This window comes from Vipera berus, assembly GCF_964194415.1.
Source record: "Vipera berus genome assembly, chromosome: 4".
NCBI lineage: Eukaryota > Metazoa > Chordata > Lepidosauria > Squamata > Viperidae > Vipera > Vipera berus.
Window position 1 is genome coordinate 5678111 of NC_138206.1, and position 20754 is coordinate 5698864.

At 44.7% G+C, this 20754-nt stretch overlaps 1 protein-coding gene across 1 annotated transcript in view; it reads right to left on the minus strand.

Moving 5' to 3' along the window:
• Positions 1–2808: 2808 nt before the first annotated feature.
• LOC308668149 (asparaginyl-tRNA synthetase-like) overlaps positions 2809–20754 on the minus strand; it is a 60849-nt gene continuing 42903 nt past the window's right edge. The window contains exons 11-15 of the mRNA XM_081327841.1: positions 17098–17164; positions 14481–14618; positions 12907–13004; positions 6155–6181; positions 2809–3159 (exon numbers count right to left, since the gene is read on the minus strand). Coding sequence (XP_081183967.1) covers positions 3015–3159; positions 6155–6181; positions 12907–13004; positions 14481–14618; positions 17098–17164 — 475 coding nt within the window. The 3' untranslated portion in view covers positions 2809–3014. The remainder of the gene's footprint in view (positions 3160–6154; positions 6182–12906; positions 13005–14480; positions 14619–17097; positions 17165–20754) is intronic.

A 20754-nucleotide genomic window follows, 5' to 3' on the forward strand; every position in this document is an offset into this window, starting at 1 on the left:
GTAGTCCTTGACTTATGACCGGCTGCTTAGCGACCCCTTGAATTTGGGAAAAGAGAGTTAGGACCCAGTTCTACCTCCTTGGTTGGGTGACCACACTTTGGCCACTTTTAGGGCTTTTCATGTAGCCCTCAACAAAACAAGAGTTCATTTAGTAACAGTTCAAAAGTTACAACATCCGTGAAAAAAGTGACTTAGGGCCATTTTTCACACTTACGACCTTAGCAGCGTCCCCATGGGTCACTTGATCAAAGTTCAGATGCTTGGCCACCGACTCATACTTATGACGGTTCCAGTGTCCCGGGGTCATGTGATCCCCTTTTGCGACCTTCTGGCAAGCAATGGGGGGGGGGGAAGGGGAGAAGCCAGTCTTGCTTAACAACCGTGTTACTAATTTAACAACGGCAGTGATTCACTTAACGACTGTGGCAAGAAAAGTCTAAAATGCGGCAAAACTCACTTAACGTCTCACTCAGCAACATAAATTTAGGGCTCAGTTGGGGTCGTAAGTTGAGGACTACCTGTACAGGTAGCTTTCTGTAATCCAATGCAACTTCCACAGCGAAACCAACTTCCTATCCACCAAGCCAAGGTCAAAATCTAAATTTCAGGTGGAGGCAAAATTACTCCCCTTAACCATCCTAGTTGCTCTTCTCTGCACTTTTTCCAAAGTCCCAACAACTTTTTTGTAATGTGGTGACCAAAATTGGATGCAGCATTACCAAGGCTTTATAAGGGTGCTTGTTGGTTCTAACGTGGGAACGTTGTTCAGTTGTATAACAGTTTCTTTTACTGCACTGTTCTGTGGAACAACTCTGAATGAAAACTGAGTTAAGTGTGATCAAGTACTTAATGAGTTCGGAAGCAGTGAGTAAGCCTCCTTCAAGGGCAGAAAATTCTCATTCTTGCATTCCCTTGACCCGAGCAATAATTATGTCAATAGCTTTTCCCACATAACAACAGCCCTGTGATGTGGGTTGGACTGCGTAGAGCAGACATGTCAAACCCGCGACGTCACGCGACGTATCGGGACTGTTTTGCCATTGCCAGCAATGGGGTGGGCGCGGCTTCCGCGTGACGTGTCCGGCCTGTGGGCCGGCAGTTTGACCCCTCTGGCGTAGAGTGACTGGCCCAAGATCACCCAACCGGCTTTCATGCCTAAGATGGGACTAGAACTCACAGTCACCTGGTGATTGGTTCAAAGTCATCCAACTGGCTTTCATGCCTAAGGCAGGACTAGAACTCACCCTCTCCTGATAATTGGCCCCAAATCACCCAGCTGGCTTTCATGCCTAAGATGGAACTAGAACTCAGTCGCCTGGTGATTGGCCCATAGTCATCCAGCTGACTTTCATGCCTAAGGCGGCACTAGAACGGACAGTCACCTGGTGATTGGCCCAAAGTCACCCAGCCGGCTTTCATGCCTCAGGCGGCACTAGAATTCACAGTCACCTGGTGCTTGGCCAAAAGTCACCCACCTGGCTTTCATGCATAAGGTGGGATTAGGACTCACGGTCTCAGGTCTACCAGTTTCTAGCATATATTTTCTTTCAAACTCACCAAATCAGAATATAATTTGAAATGTTAATTAGGGAAATCCCAGAGCTGAAGTGGAACGTTGAAAAGCAAAGCCAAATATAATATTGGAACAAGATGATGGGAAATCAGCTTTGTGGCTAAGAAAGCTATGCAGTCTTGTTTCTGAGGTCCCTAAGAATCAAATGCATCTTGAAGGAGCTTTTTAATCTTTTTATCTTGATAGAACTGAGACAAGAGTTCAGATGCTTTTACTATTTCAAAGCGGTGGCGCTTAACAATTTTGCAGCTGCTTTAATCTTCGCTTTATCCAGTCACAAACTACCGGTAATTAAAACTTCTTGCTTTCCCAGGCTCTGAGATCTGAGCTGTGCTGAAATTATCTTAGCTGGCAGATGAAGACCTAGGAAAGTTTGAATATATTCAATCCAGAGAGTCCTTGACTTAACAATCACAGGCCAGAGTTTTAGTTACTAAAGAGAGAAGCAACCTAGAACTAAGGAGAAACTTCCTGACAGTTAGAACAATTCACCAGTGGAACAACCTGCCTCCAGAAGTTGTGAACGCTCCAACACTGGAAGTTTTTAAGAAGAGACTGGACAGCCATTTGTCTGAAATGGTATAGGGTTTCCTGCCTGAGCAGGGGGGTTGGACTAGAAGACCTCCAAGGTCCCTTCCAACTTTATTATTATTATAAACAAAGCGGTTGTTAAAAAAAAGTCACGCCTGATTTTTACAACCTTTTTCTCACAGCGAATCATAGCGATTGTTAGCTGAATCACACGGCCGTTAAGCAAATCCAGCTTGTCAAAAGCTGGCTGGCAAGGTTGCAAATGGTGATCCCATGGTCCCGAGATGCTTCGAACATTGTAAATACATGCCAGTTGCCAAGCTCCTTGAATTGTGATCACATTGTGGTGGGGATGCTGCTATGGTCATAAGTGTGAGGACTTGTTTCTTTTCAGCGCCACTGTAGCTTCGAAGGACCACTAAAGCAACAGTCGTCACTTGAGGATGACCTGTATAACTGGACTACATCCAGGCAGGTGTCAGAAGGTTAAAAGGGCCCTGCGTTTTTTAAAAATGGATTTGAAGAAAATGGAATATATATACACACCAGGGGTCTTCAGACCTGGCCCTTTTATGACTTGTGGACTTCAACTCCCAGAATCCCTCAGCCAGCCCTGAGGGCTGACTCGGGAATTCTGGGAGTTGAAGTCCACAAGTCATAAAAGGGCCAAGTTTGAAGACCCCTGATATACACAAATACCTACTTCTGCAGACAGGGCAGCTTTCAAATCTGAGTTTTACCCTCCATTTAGTGGAAAACCGAGAAGGGGAAAAAGGAAAAATAGAAGAAAAAAAAGAGGCAGAAAAAAACGAAGTCTCTTATTTTTTTCTCTCTCTCTAAATGTTGCGTAGAGTCATTTATGCATGCCGTAAATTTACAACAGAAGGAAAACAGAAGTTGGGACAAAGAGTTATAAAACGCACGAGTGAGGAAATCGCGGGAACGGAATGACATCCTTAATATTCTGAACTCCCAGGATGCACTGCAGGTATCGCTCGAACCCCATTCCGAATCCTCCGTGGGGGGTTGATCCAAATTGGCGCAGTTCTACGTACCTGCGCAGCAAAGAAATGGGATAATTTAGCCTTGGATTTATTTCCCAATCAGTTTAATGGCTTATCTGCAATCAGAGCTTCCTGTTTACTATAGTGCAGCGGCAGCACCCGACATTTTTTAAAAACTCTCTTTTTTAAAAACAAAAAATAAGAGTTAACAAAATTTTAAACTCCAAAACAACAACAACAACCCCTAAGAAAAACTTGAAAGGAGACAAATTAAAAGAGGGGTCTTCAAACTTGGCCCGACAGCACGCTGGCTGAGGAATTCTAGGAGTTGAAGTCCACAAGTCATAAAAGGGCCAAGTTTGAAGACCCCTGAATTAAAAACACCAATTCAGGAAAAAAATAATAAAAATAAATCTGCAATACCTTATATTTTATCCTTAGCAATAGTCACTGATTTACTAATGAATACATTCCCCTAGTTCAGTGTTTCTCAACCTTGGCAACTTCATGATGGGTGGACTTCAGTTCCCAGAATTCCCCAGCCAGCAAGGGAATTCTGGGAGTTGTAGTCCACCCACCTTTAAGCTGCCATGCTTGAAAAACACTGCTCTATAAATATGATTGGTAAAGGTATTGCCATATACCACAAAACCTCTACCACAGTCATACGTATTGCTGTATCTTTGGATTCGTAGGAAATATTTGGCAAAACAGGTAGATCACCCATTTCCAACATCTTGATATCTGGAATTTCACATTTCCAATTTCTCAACGTGATTTTCTATTTATGTAAGATTTTTATCCAGCCTTTATTTATTTATTTCGATAAATAACTCAAGGAAGCGAACATATATAATATTCCTTCTTCCTATTTTTCTCACAACGACAGCCCTGTGAGGTGGGTTGGGCTGAGGGAGGGGGACTGACACAACGTCACCCATCTGGCTTTCAAAGCTAAGGTGGGACTAGAACTCACAGTCTCCTGGTAATTGGCCTCAAGTCACCCAGCCGGCTTTCAGGCCTGAGAAAGGACTAGAACTCACCATCTCCTGGTGATTGGCTCAAAGTCACACAGCCAGCTTTCATCGCTAAGGCGCAACTAGAATTTACCATCTCCTGGTGATTGGCCTCAAGTCACCCAGCCGGCTTTCATGGCTGAGGCAGGACTAGAACTCACTGTTTCCTGGTGATTGGCCCAAAGTCACCCAGTCGGCTTTCAGGGCAGAGAAAGGACTAGATCTCACTGTCTCCTGGTGACTGGCCTAAAGTCACCCAGCTGGCTTTCATGGCTGAGGCAGGACTAGAACTCACTGTCTCCTGGTGATTGGCCTCAAGTCACCCAGCCGGCTTTCATGGCTGAGGCAGGATTAGAACTCACTGTCTCCTGGTGATTGGCCTCAAGTCACCCAGCCGGCTTTCATGGCTGAGGCAGGACTAGAACTCACTGTCTCCTGGTGATTGGCCTCAAATCACCCAGCTGGCTTTCATGCCTAAGATGGGACTAGAACTCACTGTCTCCTAGTGATTGGCCTAAAGTCACCTAGCTGGCTTTCATGCCTAAGGCGGCACTAGAACTTATCATCTCCTAGTGTGATTGGCCCAAAGTCATCCAACTGGCTTTCACGTTTAAAGGGTGACTAGAACTCACTGTCTCCCAATTTCTAGGCCAGCACCCTAACCACTACTCCAAGGTGGATCTCTTAAGAAAAAAAGGGGGAAATAAATAGACAAATTATTGAAAACCACAGTCAGTTTACAGTGGTCTTTCTGTACCGTGGTCTTTCTAACCCTACAATTGTTTATCTGGGGTTTTGCTCCTTTGAGATAATTCTCTGCTTCTCGAAGATTTAAGAATCACCGGCAGAGGAGTATCTCAAGAGGCATTCAGTGTGGTTTTTGCCTTTGCAGATTTTTGTAAATTTGGAAAGAAAGGAGGAAATGATGTCATGGAGCAGAACTGGGGGAAAGAGAGAGAAATAAAGGATGGGGGGGTGGGGGGGGGAAAAGGGGAACTGTGACAAATGCAAAAATATCTTTATTTGGCGTTTGGAAGGATCTGTCGTTGTCTGACTTGTTTTTATGCCTCCAGTGGAAACTCGGAAGACATTTTCAAGTTTTACCTTCAAGAGGACTTGAAACGTTTTGCACTCAAAGCTTAACAAGTACAGATAGTCCCCGACTTACGACCACCCGAGCCCAAAATTTCCACTGCTAAGCGAGCCACTTGTTCAGTGAGTTTTACCCCCGTTTTGCGACCTTTTTTTGCCACAGTCCTTAAGTGAATCCCTGCAGTTGTTAAATTAGTAACACGGTCGTTAAGTGAATCTGGCTTCCCCATTGGCTTTGCTTGTCAGAAGGTTGCAAAAGGGGATCACGTGGCCCCGGGACACTGCGACCGTCATAAATAGGAACCAGTTGCCAAGCATCCGAATTTTGCCCATGTGGTTGTTAAGTGTGAAACATGGTCATAAGTCACTTTTTTCTAGTGCCGTTGTAAAGTCGAGGACTACCTCCAATGCGCTAAGGGCTACTTAATGACCCAGATTCAAAATTCCAACAACCAGCCCCTCTGACCCCAGGCTTATGGCAACAGGCCTACTTTTACAGTTGTTTGACCATAATTTATCTTTTCGCCGGAAATCAGCGTTTACTTCCATTTTCCAGCAAAAATTCCCTTTATAGGCAATGGATTTGCCTAACGACCACGGCGTTTGCTTTACAAGAGCCGCATTCACTGCTGCAAAAAATGTTGCAAAGTCATGTGGTGATCCATTTAATGGCTGGTATGACTAATTCCTGTCTAATTATGGTCATAAGTCCAAGGACTACATGGACTTGCTGGTCCCTTGGTTAATTAAAAAAAAAAATAGGGGGGGGGGCTTTCCTGTATCCCAACTGGTGGCACATTGTCACGTTTATTATAAAGGGCCATCACTAACATAATAAAGGTTGGTTTCTGGTTGAACTGAGATTTTATTTGCTTTTTCTCAGAAGATTTCCAAAGGCCAGGGGAAGACACGAATAATATCGAGGAAATATATCTTACCACTGATAGGTGTCTTCAAGCTTCAACCTGTAGAAACAACAAAATAATATTTTGTCAGCCAAAGGCCAGAACGCTAGGAAGTTGGCAAAAAGATTACATTTGCATGCGGCAAATCTGGACGATGGCATATAAATAATATTATAATGAAATTAATATCAGTGTTGACGTTTTGTAGCCTCTTAAAGATGTTCAAGGGACGCAGCGGCTCTGTGGGTTAGGACGCTGAGCTTGTCGATCAGAAGGTCAGCAGTTTGGCGGGTCGAATCCCGAGTGCCGCGTAACAGAGTGAGCGCCTGTTACTCGTCCCAGCTTCTGCCAACCTAGCAGTTCGAAAGCACGTAAAAATGCAAGTAGAAAAATAGGGACCACTCCGGTGGGAAGGTAACAGCGTTCCGTGTGCCTTTGGCATCTAGTCATGCCGGCCACATGACCACGGAGACGTCCTCGGACAAGCGCTGGCTCCTCGGCTTTGAAACGGAGATGAGCACCGGCCCCTAAAGTCGGAAATGAGTAGCACGCACGTGCGGGGGAACCTTTACCTTTAGTAAAGATGTTCAAGATGATTGCCGCTAGGGTTATCTCTAGCCAGGATGAAAAAATGGGCTTCCACAGTTTTAAGGTGCCACAGAATTTTGCTTCTGACACCGAAAGAGATGAAAAGCCCCCGCTTTTTGTGTGTGTTCAGACATTAAGCGAGTTTAAAAGAGCAAATTGACAGGCAAAGGTGATCGTTTTTGTCCGGCCTGCAAACTGTGAATTTTGCTCCCAGCAGACCTGATGACAAATTGGTGAGGGATAACAGGGAGGAATGTAATCACGAGTGTTTACAGTGTGTGTGAAGCTGACTCACAGCCGAGTCCAGGAACCTGTCTTTGAAAGGAATGATGGACACAGATCACAGAATCAAACGTGGAACCACCGTGGTAATTGGAAGGGTCTTCAAGGAGCGCAGAGGATACGTAAGAAAAAACCAATGAAACCATCTATCGTAGGGGTCCCCAACCCCTGGGCCGTGGCGTGGTCAGAACCGGGCCGCAAAAAGCGTTGGGCAAGTGTGCATGTACGCACAGTTCCACTCCTGCCAGCGTTGGGACACTTGTGTGTGCTCGCAGCTTTCTCCACTTGCACAAATAGTGCTTTGCCTGCACATACGGGCACCTGCCGCTCGCACAAAACCATATTCTCTCCCCTCCCCAATCGCCTTGCCAGGCCCTCAAGCTGGAAAAGTTGGGGACTGCTGATCTATCGCACCCACTGCCTTATCGAAATGCTTGCACAACGATCATGTACCATCGTCAGAGACTGCCTGGAGAAATCCCTTCAGTTTTCTTGGCAAGGTTTATCAGAAGTGGCTTGCCAATGCTTCCTTCTTAGGGTCAAGGGACAGTGACTGGCCCAAGGTCACCCAGTTGGTTTGGTGCCTAAAGCGGAACTAGAACTCACCGTCTCCTGATGATTGGCCCAAAGTCACCTGGTGGGCTTTCATGCCTAAGGTGGGACTACAACTCACCGTCTCCTGGTGATTGGCCCAAAGTCACCCAAATGGCTTGCGTGCCTAAGGCGGGGCTAGAATTCTCCATCGCCTGGTGATTGGTTTCAAAGTCACCCAACCGGCTTTGTTACCTAAGGCAGGATTAGAACTCACCATCTAGCCATGATTGGCCCAAAATCACCCAGCCAATTTCATGCCTAATGCGAGACTAAAATGCCGGTATACCAGTTTCTACCCTGAGGACTTATCCTTATTCTTAAAATAGAAAAATATAAATGAAATTCAGAATTTTGAAGATTTAATAATTGGGTAGTTGTAGAACTGGCTTGTAATAATTATAGGTCATGTACAAAGTTGAGCTTGTAACTATTAGTAATTTACAGGGAGTCCTCGACTTACAACAGTACATTTACTGACCGTCCAAAGTCACAACGGCGCTGAAAAAAGTGAGTTTTGACCATTTTTCACACTTACGACCACTGCTGCATCCACGGGGTCGCGTGATCCAAAATTCAGACGCTTGGCAACTGGCTCATACTTACCGACAGCTGCCGTATTCCCGGGATCGTGTGAATCACTTTTTGTGACCTTCTGACAAGCAGAAGTCAATGGGGAAGCCAGATTCACTTAACAACCGTGTCCCTAACTTAACAGTTGCAGTGATTCGCTTGGCCACCGTCGCGAGAAAGGTTGTAAAATGGGGCAAAATTCACTTAACAAGCGTCTCGCCTAACAACCAGAAATTTGGGGGCCCAACTGTGGTCGTATGTTGAGGATTGTTTGGTCCAGACTGTGGGGTTGTTAATTTAACTGGGTTTTAGATTTACTCTTGGGGCTTGAATTTAATTTAATTTGTTTTATTTGTTTTTAATTTTTCGTATTCATGGTTTTAACTGCCCTGTAAACCGCCCTGAGTCCTACGGGAATAGGGCGGTATACAAATCCAATAAAATAAAATAAATAAATAAATAAATTATCTGTTCTGTCTGGGAAAGAGTTGGAATCAGCACTTTTTTTCCCCTTTTCTCCTTTTTCCCCCCCTCCTTCCCCCCCCTCAATCTTTGTTCTCGTTACGTTTTTTTATGTTATCATAAGGCTCAACGAAACATGCGATTAAAATAAATAAATAAACAAATAAATAAAAGCAGGACGGCTGGCAAACGGGTTGATCGCGTGACTCTTAGCCGACCAGGTAAGATTATAGAGAATTGCAGAGATAAATTGGAGGGAGAGAAGACAAGAAATGTTAGCAGAACTATTAAAGAGATAATCGAGGAGAAAGTAAACAACAGCTCAGCTCCAAAGGGAAGGGGTGTGTGAGAAATAACCACACCTTCAATCTGGCTTTCTCAGAAGGACAGTATTTGATCAGCAGGAGAAGGCACAGCCTGCCAAATTGCTGGGGGAAATCCCCAAGCGCTTTGTGGAATTCTGCGCAATCCATTTGATGCTGGGCGTGGAGCCCTTTTTTTTTTTTTTGCAGAAGAATCGGGTGACCCACAGCTTGACAGAAAAGCAGAAAAACCACCCCAGGAGAAAACTAGCACGGCACAGCCACAAACATCAACTAGCAGTCAAGAGGTCACGATGACAAAACTCCTTTAATTTCACAACGTACGGGCAGACTCGATCACGGTTTCAACTGGGAAACCGTAGACATACGAAGAACGGCTGCGAGACTTGGGTTTGGCTAGTCTAAAGAAAAGGAGAAATAGGGGAGACACGATAGCAGCGTTCCAGTATCTCAGGGGCTACCACAAGGCAGAGGGCGGCAGGTTGTTCACCAAAGCACCAGAGGGAAGGACGAGAAACAATGGTTGGAAACTGATCGAAGGGAGAAGCAACCAGGAATTAAGGAGAAACTTCCTGACAGTGAGGACAATTAACCAGTGGAACAGCTTGCCACCAGAAATCATGGCCGCTCCATCATTGGAGATTTTTAAGAAGAGAGTGGACAGTCACTTGTCTGAAATGGTACTATAGGTTCTCTTGCATGAGCAGGGGGCTGGACTAGAAGACCTCCAAGTTCCGTTCCAGCTTCTATTCTATTCTATTCTATTCTATTCTATTCTATTCTATTCTATTCTATTCTATTCTATTCTATTCTATTCTATTCTATTCTAATTTTCTATATTTTATATTCTATATTCTGTATTCTATTCTATTCTATTCTATTCTATTCTATTCTATTCTATTCTATTCTATTCTATTCTATTCTATTCTATTCTATTCTATTCTATTCTATTCCATTCCATTCCATTCCATTCCATTCCATTCCTACTCCACTCTATTCCAAACACCTTTTACCGGTCTACCATAGAGAGCGTCCTCTCGTATGGTATTGTGGTTTGGTATGCTGGTCTGACAGCCGCGGACAGGAAAGTATTACAGAGGGTAGTGAGCACAGCACAAGACATTGTGGGCTGTTCCCTGACACCACCGGATGACATCGCCAGGGCTCGCTGCCTTGGAAGAGTGAGGAAGATTCTCAGGGATGACTCACACCCTGGACGGTATCTCTTTACTCTACTACCATCCGGTAGGAGATATAGGAATATAGCCAGCCGTAACAACAGGCTGAAAAATAGCTTTTATCCGTGGGCTGTTAGGCTTTTAAATGGGACATAATCTTATGCAGAATTGACTTGGGAGGCCGGTGTGTGGTGTAGTTGGTTCACATAGTGTGGTGGGATGGAGGGTTTGTTGTCACTGTGTTGGGGGGAGAGAGCACGGGGGGAGGCTCAGCTAATCTCAATGTACACATGTTGTACTTTGACAATAAAGGTTTATTATTTATAATTCCCCCAAATGCTAGAAAAAGCATAGAAGCTTGTCAGACAAATGAGCCATCAACAGACACACAGAGATAAAGCACATTTACACACCATTCAAAAGAAACGATGAAAAAAACGAAGAAGGAAACAAAAAGACGATCACGTATCACCTCCGGCAGCCTATACCCAGATAAGCATGGATTAAGACAAGACAAACAACCAAGCAGAAAAGAGAATCCCAACCATGGAGAAAAACTACTCCCCACCAACACAGCGCTACAAGCTGATCTATGAAAACAGGGATATTACGTAGCTGGATAGTGAAATGTCTGCAAATATCTCGCAAAAGAATCCGTGACCCGTAGTTTTGACACGAAAGGAAAGATGAAAAACCCTCCCAAGAGGACGGCAAGGCAAATCAGAATCTGCAGTTCCAAAAAGAAGCATTGGAATATCTTGTTTCTCCTAATACTCGCAGGTGGGGGTCTCAAAACTACATGCCCTTCCCTAATCCAAATTTAGAAATGCACAAAAACAGGAGTCTGAACATCGCCTTTGAAAAAGAGACTCAAAGAACATCTGAACTGAAGACACCACACACGGAGTCCTTGACTAATGACTATCACTGAGCCATAAATTTCTGTGGTTAAGTGACACATAGGATAAGGGGGTTTTGCCCCATTTTGTGATCTTCCTTAATAATAGTAGTAATAAAGTTGGAAGGGACCTTGGAGGTCATCTAGTCCAACCCCCTGCTCAGGCAGAAACCCTATACCATTTCAGACAAATGGCTGTCCAGTCTCTTCTTAAAAATTTCCAGTCTTGGAGCATTCACAACTTCTGGAGGCAGGTTGTTCCACTGATTAACTGTTCCAACTGTCAGAAAATTTCTCCTCAGTTCTAGGTTGCTTCTCTCCTTGATTAGTTTCCATCTGTTGCTTCTTATCCTGCCTTCAGGCGCTTTGGAGAATAGCTTGACTCCCTCTTCTTTGGGGCAGCCCCTGAGATACTGGAAGACTGCTGTCCTGTCCCCCCTCGTCCTTCTCTTCATTAGACTAGACCAGGGGTAGGCAACCTCGGCTCTTTTATGACTCATGGACTTCAACTCCCAGAATTCCTGAGCCAGCCAAGCTGGCTCAGGAAATCTGGGAGTTGAAGTCCTTGAGTCATAAAAGAGCTGAGGTTGCCTACCCCTGGACTAGACATACCCAATTCCAGCAGCCGTTCCTTATATGTTTTAGCCTCCAGCCCCCTAATCATCTTTTTTGCTCTTCTCTGCCCTCTTTCTAGACTCTCAGCATCTTTTTTACATCGTGGTGACCAAAACGTGATGCAGCATTCCAAGTGTGGCCTTACCAAGGCCTTGCCTTGTAAAGTAGTATTAACACTTCACGTGATCTTGATTCTATCCCTCTGTTAATGCAGCCTAGCACTGCGTTGGCTTTTTTGGCAGCTGCCGCACACGGCTGGCTCCTATCTAAGGGATTGTCCACTAGGACTCCAAGATCCCTCTCACGGTTGCTACTATTGAACAAGGTACGCCCTATACCAAGGGTGTCAAACTCAATTTCATTGAGGGCCGCATCAGCATTGCGGTTGCCCTCAAGGGGCCGGGTGGGTATGGCCTGGGTGGGCATGGCCTACTGGGTGGGCGTGGCTAGAGTGCGTATGGCCTACTGGGTGGACATGGCCAGCTCTACATCGTTCGCATCAAGGGTGCCTATGGGGGCCTGGGCAGGAGTGGGACAGATCTGGGGGTCTCTGGCAGAAGGAGGGTCTCTGGGCCAGGGCCAAGGCAGTGGGGGCCGTTCCCTCACTGTTTCCAGGATGGCTTTGTGGGCCATATGAAACCACTTCGTTGGCCGGATCCGGCCCCCGGGCCTTGTGTTTGACATGTCTGCCCTATACTATACCTGTGCATTTGGCTTTTCTTGCTTAAATGTAGAGCCCTTACTTTTTTCACCACTGAATTTCATTTCGTTAGATAGCGCCCAGTGTTCGAGTCTGTCCAGAGTTGTTAAGTGAATCACTGCAATTGTTAAGTTAGTAACCCAGTTGTTCAGTGAATCTGACTTTGTTTCTCCAAGGGTCACAAAAGGGGATCCTATGACAGTGGGACACAGCAACGATCATAAAAATGAACAAGTTGCCAAGCATCTGAATTGTGACCAGGTGACCATGGGGATGCCGCAAGAGTCCCTAGATGTGAAAAAACGGTTCTAAGTCACATTTTTCAATACGGCTGTAACTTTGAACCATCGCTAAATGAACTGATGCAAGTCGAGGACTTCCTGCATTGTAATCGCCCAGAGTAGATGGGATCCTTAGCAAACAGATTCCCCAGAAGTCCTCTCCTGCCTGAGCCCGCTACCTCTTCTTTCTCCTATACATTTTTGACGTCTTTCAGAAAAGTCTTCGATTACTTATTAAGTGGTTCCCAGCCTCTTCCCCAACAGCCAGGCAGAATAACCCCACCCTCCCGCTACCTTTGTAAGCGAGATTGCAGAAAATCCAGGCGATCTTCTCTCAAACTCCCACCGAAAAGTTCTCCAACATCTGGGACCAGTAGATCCACCGCTGCTACCTTGTAGGGAACAGAAGGTGACAAGTATCTCTGAAATCTCTCTCTGTGCGAAAGTAAACCACCACCAGGCCTACAGCTAGTCTCCAGAGGCATTCCTGAATGGCTAAAGGCAAAGGTAAAAGGTTCTCCGGCTTGAACAGGGGGCTGGACTAGAAGACCTCCAAGGTCCCTTACAGCTCTATCCCATCCTATCCTATCCTTATTTCCATTTCCATTCCACTCTACTCTATTCTATCCACAAGTCATACAAGGAGCCGTAGTTCCCCCATGCTGGCTGAGGAATTCTGGGAGTTGAAGTCCACAAGTCATGAAGGGGCCTTAGTTCCCCCGTGCTGGCTGAGGAATTCTGGGAGTTGAAGTCCCCAAGTCATGAAGGGGCCATAGTTCCCCCATGCTGGCTGAGGAATTCTGGGAGTTGAAGTCCACAAGTCATGCAAGGGGCCATAGTTCCCCCATGCTGGCTCAGGAATTCTGGGAGTTGAAGTCCACAAGTCCTGAAGGGGCCATAGTTCCCCCATGCTGGCTCAGGAATTCTGGGAGTTGAAGTCCACGAGTCATGAAGGGGCCATAGTTCCCCCATGCTGGCTCAGGAATTCTGGGAGTTGAAGTCCACAAGTCATGAAGGGGCCAAGGTTTCCCCCATGCTGGCTGAGGAATTCTGGGAGTTGAAGTCCACAAGTCATGAAGGGGCCAAGGTTTCCCCCATGCTGGCTCAGGAATTCTGGGAGTTGAAGTCCACAAGTCATGAAGGGGCCATAGTTCCCCCATGCTGGCTCAGGAATTCTGGGAGTTGAAGTCCACAAGTCATGAAGGGGCCAAGGTTTCCCCCATGCTGGCTCAGGAATTCTGGGAGTTGAAGTCCACAAGTCATGAAGGGGCCATAGTTCCCCCATGCTGGCTCAGGAATTCTGGGAGTTGAAGTCCACAAGTCATGAAGGGGCCAAGGTTTCCCCCATGCTGGCTCAGGAATTCTGGGAGTTGAAGTCCACAAGTCATGAAGGGGCCAAGGTTTCCCCCATGCTGGCTCAGGAATTCTGGGAGTTGAAGTCCACAAGTCATGAAGGGGCCATAGTTCCCCCATGCTGGCTCAGGAATTCTGGGAGTTGAAGTCCACAAGTCATGAAGGGGCCAAGGTTTCCCCCATGCTGGCTCAGGAATTCTGGGAGTTGAAGTCCACAAGTCATGAAGGGGCCATAGTTCCCCCATGCTGGCTCAGGAATTCTGGGAGTTGAAGTTCACGAATCATAAAAGAGCCAAGGTTTCCTACCCCTGGTCTACCGGGTAAGGCCGACACCCTTACTGTCAATCACCTTTTTCTCTTTCCTTCCATCTAACCTAGCATTAAGCAGCCCCATTAAGCAGAAACCAATTTCATCCTAGAAGAGAATTTATTTCAGTCCGAAAAGCTTGAGAGAGCAAAGCGAGAAACCAAAAGAGCGTGTCTGCCTTGATCGAAGCATTTTAATTAGTTCTTACAGTCCTACGAGGTCCATCTTCGTTGTCTCGCATGTAGAACGGCTTAAGATCATAGGGATAGTTGTACACAAAAACGGGAATGTCACCACAGTGTCGCACCAGGTACTTCTCGTGTTCGCTCTGGAGATCCTGCCCCCACTAAGGAAAGAGGTTTTTTTTTTTAAAAAAAAAGCAGGTTGTAAAATGAACAAGCCATAACAATCTCAAGTCGCTTTAGGTTTGCAAGCTACTTGAAAGCATGGTGAAGCTGGCTGAGGAATTCTGGGAGTTGAAGTCCACACAGTGTAAAATTGCTAAGATTGAGCAACATTGCTCTAAATAGACAGAACAGAGTTGGAAGGGACCTCGAGAGGTACTCTAGTCTGATCCCCCTGCTCAGGCAAGTGATCCTATACCACTTCAGACAAATGGTTGTCCAATCTCTTCTTAAAAACCTCCAATGTTGGAGCACCCACAACTTCTGGAGGCAGGTCGTTCCACTGGTTAATTGTTCTCACTGTCAGGAAATTTCTCCTTAGTTCTAGGTTTGATCTTTCCTTGATTCGTTTCCATCCACTGCTTCTTATTCTGTCTTCAGGTGTTTGGGGGAATAGGTTGACCCTCCCTCTTCTTTGTGGCAGCACCCTCAAATATTGGAAGACTGCTATCATGTCCCCCCTCGTCCTTCTCTTCATTAAACTAGACATACCCAATTCCACCAACTGTTCCTTATATGTTTTAGCCTCAAGACCTCTAATCATTTTTGTTGCTCTTCTCTACATTCTTTCTAGAGTCTCGACATCTTTTTTACATCGTGGTGACCAAAACTGGATGCAGGATTCCAAGTGTGGCCTGACCCAATGCCTTGTAAAGTGATATCAACACTTCCTGTGATCTTGATTCTATCCCTCTGTTAATGCAGCCTAGCACTGTGTTGGCTTTTTTGACCAATCTACTATGAAACAGCCTCTGTGTTTATTTTTTGGAAAGTGTTGAAGAGGCAGTTGTTTCCCTGATTTTAGGAGTCTATCTTTTTAATGTTCATTGTTACTGTTGAACTTGCGGTTTTACATTCGTTTACTGCTTTAATGGTGTTTACTTCTACAGTTTTGGCTTATCACGGATGTTTCAAATTTGTTCTGCCATATACTGCGTAAGATGTGGAATGTTGTTTTATTTTGCTCCAGCAGGGTAGAAATGTTTAAATAAATAAATATGGTTGTGTAATTACAATGATAGTAAAATGGGAAGCAACACAGAAAAATACAGAAGAGGTCCAATTCAGAAGGAGAACATCACCAAAGGAATGCACAGCCTTGTAAAATTTGAATATTAGGGTGAAAGTGCATGTAAATGTTCCAATATCTCAGGGGTTGCCTCAAAGAAGAGGGAGTCAAGCTACTCTCCAAAGCACCTGAAGGCAGGAGAAGAAGCAATAGATGGAAAATAATCAAAGAGAGAAGCAACCTAGAAATAAGGAGAAATTTCCCGACAGCGAGAACAATTAACCAGTGGGACAGCCTGCCTCCAGAAGTTGTGGGTATTCCAACACTCAAGGTTTTTAAGAAGAGACTGGACAACCATTTGTCTCAAATAGTATAAGGTTTCCTGCCTGAGCAGGGGGTTGGACTAGATGACCTCCAAGGTCCCTTCTAACTCTGTTGTCCTGTCCTGTCCTGTCCTGTCCTGTCCTGTCCTATCCTATCCTATCCTATCCTATCCTATCCTATCCTATCCTATCCTATCCTATCCTATCCTATCCTATCTGGGGACTCTAATGCACCATAGTGAAAGTTGGATCTGATCATTGTGATGCGGTATAATCTACATAAATGGGTCAGCAATGCTACAACGACCGTTGTAGTATCCTCGTGCTCACGTGATCAGAATTCAGACGCTTGGCAACTGACTCATATTTACGACGGTTGCAGTGTGTCCCGGGGTCACGCGATTCTCTTTTGTGACCTTCGGACAAGCAAAATCAACGGGGGAAGCCAGATTCAACTTAACCACCAGGCTCTAGCAATTTAACAAACTGCAGTGATTCACTTCACCAACGTGGCAAGAAGAGTCATAAAACGGGGGGGGGGAGAGAACTCACTTAACAAATGTCACATGATCAAGAGCCTTGGTGGAGCAGTGGGCTAATGCCTCCTTAAGTAACACCAGCTGCCTGCAATTAGTGCAGGTTCGCATCCCACCAGGCTCAAGGTTGACTCAGCCTTCCATCCTTCCGAGGTAGGTAAAATGAGGACCCAGATTGTTGGGGGCAATAAGCTGACTTTGTAATAATGCCGCTTGGGGGGGGGCGAAAGCCCTAATAAGCAGGCATATACATAGAATGAAGGCTATTGCTAAGCACATTGGTTTGTGCTTAAATTGTAAGCCACCCTGAGTCTTCGGAGAAGGGCGGGATATAAATGGGATTAAAAAAAATGTCTCACTTAGCAACATTAAATTTGGGGCTCGATGGTGGCCTCCTAAAGGTGAGGACTACCTGTACAAATTTTCGTTACTCTTGAGAAGCAACTCTAGAAAGTCTCTAGAAGTTTTCTATCAACCTTCTAAATAATTGAGTTTTACCCAACCTCCACCCCCCCCACCCCCGCAGCAATAAAAAACTCCCCAAAATACTCACGGCTGGTTTGTAAGTGAATTCTTGGTAAGACCTCCCCAAAATTTCAATGGCTTCAGTATAAGACATTCTTTAAAAAAACAACAAAACAAAAACGTAAGTATAAGGAATTATTTGCTGGAAGCTACATGTGCACAGAAGTGGCCAAAATTGTGGAAACCCTTTTGGGAAAAAATGTATTTTTGAGGTTCAGCGGCTAGTAACACCGCTTTTTTTTTTTGGAGTAGTACCATAAAATCATATGTATCGATGGAAAGATAATGTAATCAAGCATGCAATGAAGTTTCTTCAATTATCTGTACTGGTATTCTATGAAAAGTTACAGCCAAATAAGCAGAAAAAGGAAGCACAACTTGCTCGGGTTGGTGTCAGGTAGCTTTCCTTCATCTGGTGGTAGCCAATGAGCACGAGTGTTTAGAGACCCAATCGGGTGTCACCTTGTTTTGGCGATGAGCCAATCAGATCTCAGTAGGATCCGGTTATGGATGTCATGTATTGAAGCCGAGAGGAGGACATTTGTCAGTTGTGTTGTGTGATGGCTATCGAGTTGGTTGGGTTTTTTTTGTGTGTTCTTTCATTTGGTGAGCTTGTAAAACGTAATAAAAGTAAAGTCATGGTGCAAAGAATTGACCGGTCGCCCAGAAAGCGATGCAAAACAGTATTATTAAGTGAACAAGGCTACGGTCAGGGGTTTTTTTTGTCATAGAACGCTCAGAATGGAGTTCCGGCACCTTTTTTGGGATGGAACCTTGTAGTGTAGGCAAGGCGGGTTGTATGACATGTGTGAGTTCCAGCACCTTTTTTTTTTTTACAAAAAAAGCACTGGCTACGGTTATAAAGAAATTAGAAGAAAAACCAAGAGTTAAATTCAAGATTTTACAAGATGCCAGGGAAAGAGGGGGACTCAAGGCGCCGAACTTGAAATTGTACTATGATGCGGTTGCCTTGACCTGGGTTAGTGATTGGCTTAATCTAACTAACAAGAGAATACTTCATCTTGAGGGATGGGATTTGGTATATGGATGGCATGCATACTTGCTTTATGATAAGAAGGTAGACAGGGCTTTTAAATCTCATATTCTTAGAAGTGCTTTATTGCGTGTCTGGAAAAAGTATTATTATAAGTTAAATTATAAAATACCGATTTGGGGAATTCCTGGACACGCGATAGAGGGCGTATCTATGGGAGTGAGTATGGATATGGTTTCTTATAAGGAACTACTTAGATTGCAAGGGAATGATTGGCAACTTAAACCAGTAGAGGAGTTAAGACAAGAAAACATAAGTTACTCTTGGTTTCAATATACCCAATTGAAAGCTAGGTGGAAGTCAGATCAAAAGGTTGGCATCACAACTACAGATCAAAATTTAGTAAAGCAAATTAGAGATTCAAATTGTGCACATATAAAGAGGATATATAATGCTTTAATTGAATTGGATTCGGAAACGGAACTGGTTAAAGACTGCATGATAAAGTGGGCACAAAATATTCAGGAACCAATTTCATTGGACACCTGGGAGATAATTTGGGTCAGAAATGTTAAATTTACCCAGGCTCAAAATTTAAGAGAAATTTTTTATAAAATGTTTTATAGATGGCATCTGGATCCCAAGAAGCTGTCCAACATGTATCCTAATCTACAGTCTAAATGTTGGAGGTGTGGTAGTTTAGAAGCTACTTATTTTCACATGTGGTGGACTTGTAGAAATATAAAAGCTTTTTGGATTAAAATTTGGTGGAACATTCAAAAGATTTTTAAGAGAAAGATAAAGTTTTCCCCGCAATTGTTTTTATTGGGCATTGTTGTAGATTGTGATGTTAAAGAAACTAACTTGATGTTGAACATGATAACAGCAGCACGGTTACTGGTGGGACAATATTGGAAGAAGGATAGTTTGCCCACTGTAGAAGAATGGGTGTTTAAAGTTTCGAATCTTGCAGAAATGTCTAAGAGTTCTGCTTATCTAAAGGATCATTCACAGGAAAGATATATTTCAGTTTGGAGGAGATGGATAAATTATATTCAAAACAAATATGGGACTAAAAAGTATCATTTAGCTTATGAGTAGATTTTAGTGGGATATTGTTATTGGTACGTTGTTTGTAGTTATGTTAAAAGAGAGTTAAAGCGCATTATGAATTTGGTTAATTGTATATTATGCATAATTTTTATTTAGAATATGATTATTGTAACTATAATCCTGTATTTAGCTCTGGGAAGTGGGGGGGGGGAAGTGGGTGGGTTTGGGGTGGGAGGGATTTGGGGATATATTGTAAAATTTTGTTTTTGTAAAACTCTTTAATAAAAAAAAAAAGAAATTAGAAGAAAAATGGGTGGAAACTTTAACCAAAGGGGGCATTCCTACTGTACACTTTTTCCAAAAGGTTTCCACAGTTTTGGCCACTACGGTACGTTTTAAAGGTTTATCATGCATCTCAACAAAGTTATTGGTGCGGGAGACAAGCAGACAGAGCTGGGAGGTGGAGTCAAGACCGTCATTAGCTTAGGGTCCTTAAAAGGTAAAGGTTCCCCCGCATGTGCGTGCTTGTCATTTCCAACTCTAGGGGCCGGTGCTCATCTCCGTTTCAAAGCTGAAGAGCCAGCACTTGTCCAAGGACGTCTCCGTGGTCATGTGGCTGGCATGACTAGACGCCAAAGGCGCACGGAACGCTGTTACCTTCCCACCGGAGTGGTCCCTATTTTTCTACTTGCATTTTTACGTTCTTTCGAACTGCTAGGTTGGCAGAAGCTGGGACGAGTAACAGGCGCTCACTCTGTTACGCGGCACTCGGGATTTGACCCGCCAAACTGCTGACCTTCTGATCAACAAGCTCAGCGTCCTAACCCACTGAGCCACCGCATCCCTTGTAGGTCCTTACGTTCCCACAAAGGATCGAAGTCAGTGGGCCTCAAAACATTTGGGCACCAGGGACCGATTCCGTGGAGCCATGGTTTACCGCGGACTGGAGGGGGCGTGATTTCGCATGCTGCCTGCATCCTGTGGATGGGACTTTGCTTGTTTACGTGGACCGGTTTTCAGCATGCTGTGGACCATTGCTGGTCCACGGGCCGTGGCTTGGGGACCCCTGATCTAAGTCCAACCCGTCTTGAATCCTGTTGAGCCTTGTCAGGCACCAGTTTAGTACTGAATTTTAATTAACTCGATTCTACAGATCTTCTGAACTGCAACTTAACATTTTGATCTGGATTCTTTGCATTGGATAATTGCTAAACTATTCTACAGAGAGAGAGAGAGAGAGAGAGCCCATTTTGATGCCGACATGCATCCTCTTCTAGCACTGGCGATGTTACCTAGGTGCATACGGGTAGCCCTTGACTTACGACCACAACTGAGCCCTAAATTTTTGCTACAAAGCGAGACGTCGGTTCAGCGGCTTTTGCCCCATTTTACTAAGCTGTTTAAGTTGTGAGTCGCTGCAGTTCTCAAGTTGGTAACACGGCGGTTAAGCGAATCTGGCTTCCCTCGTTGACTTTGCTTGGCAGACGGTCGCAAAAGGGGATCACGTGAGCTCGCCCGGGATGCTGCAACTGTCGTTATTTGAGTCAGTTGCCGAGCCTCTGAATTTTGATCACGTGACCCTTGGGGAGGCTGCAATGGTAATAAGTGTGAAAAGTGCTCCTATAAAGTGGACAGTTC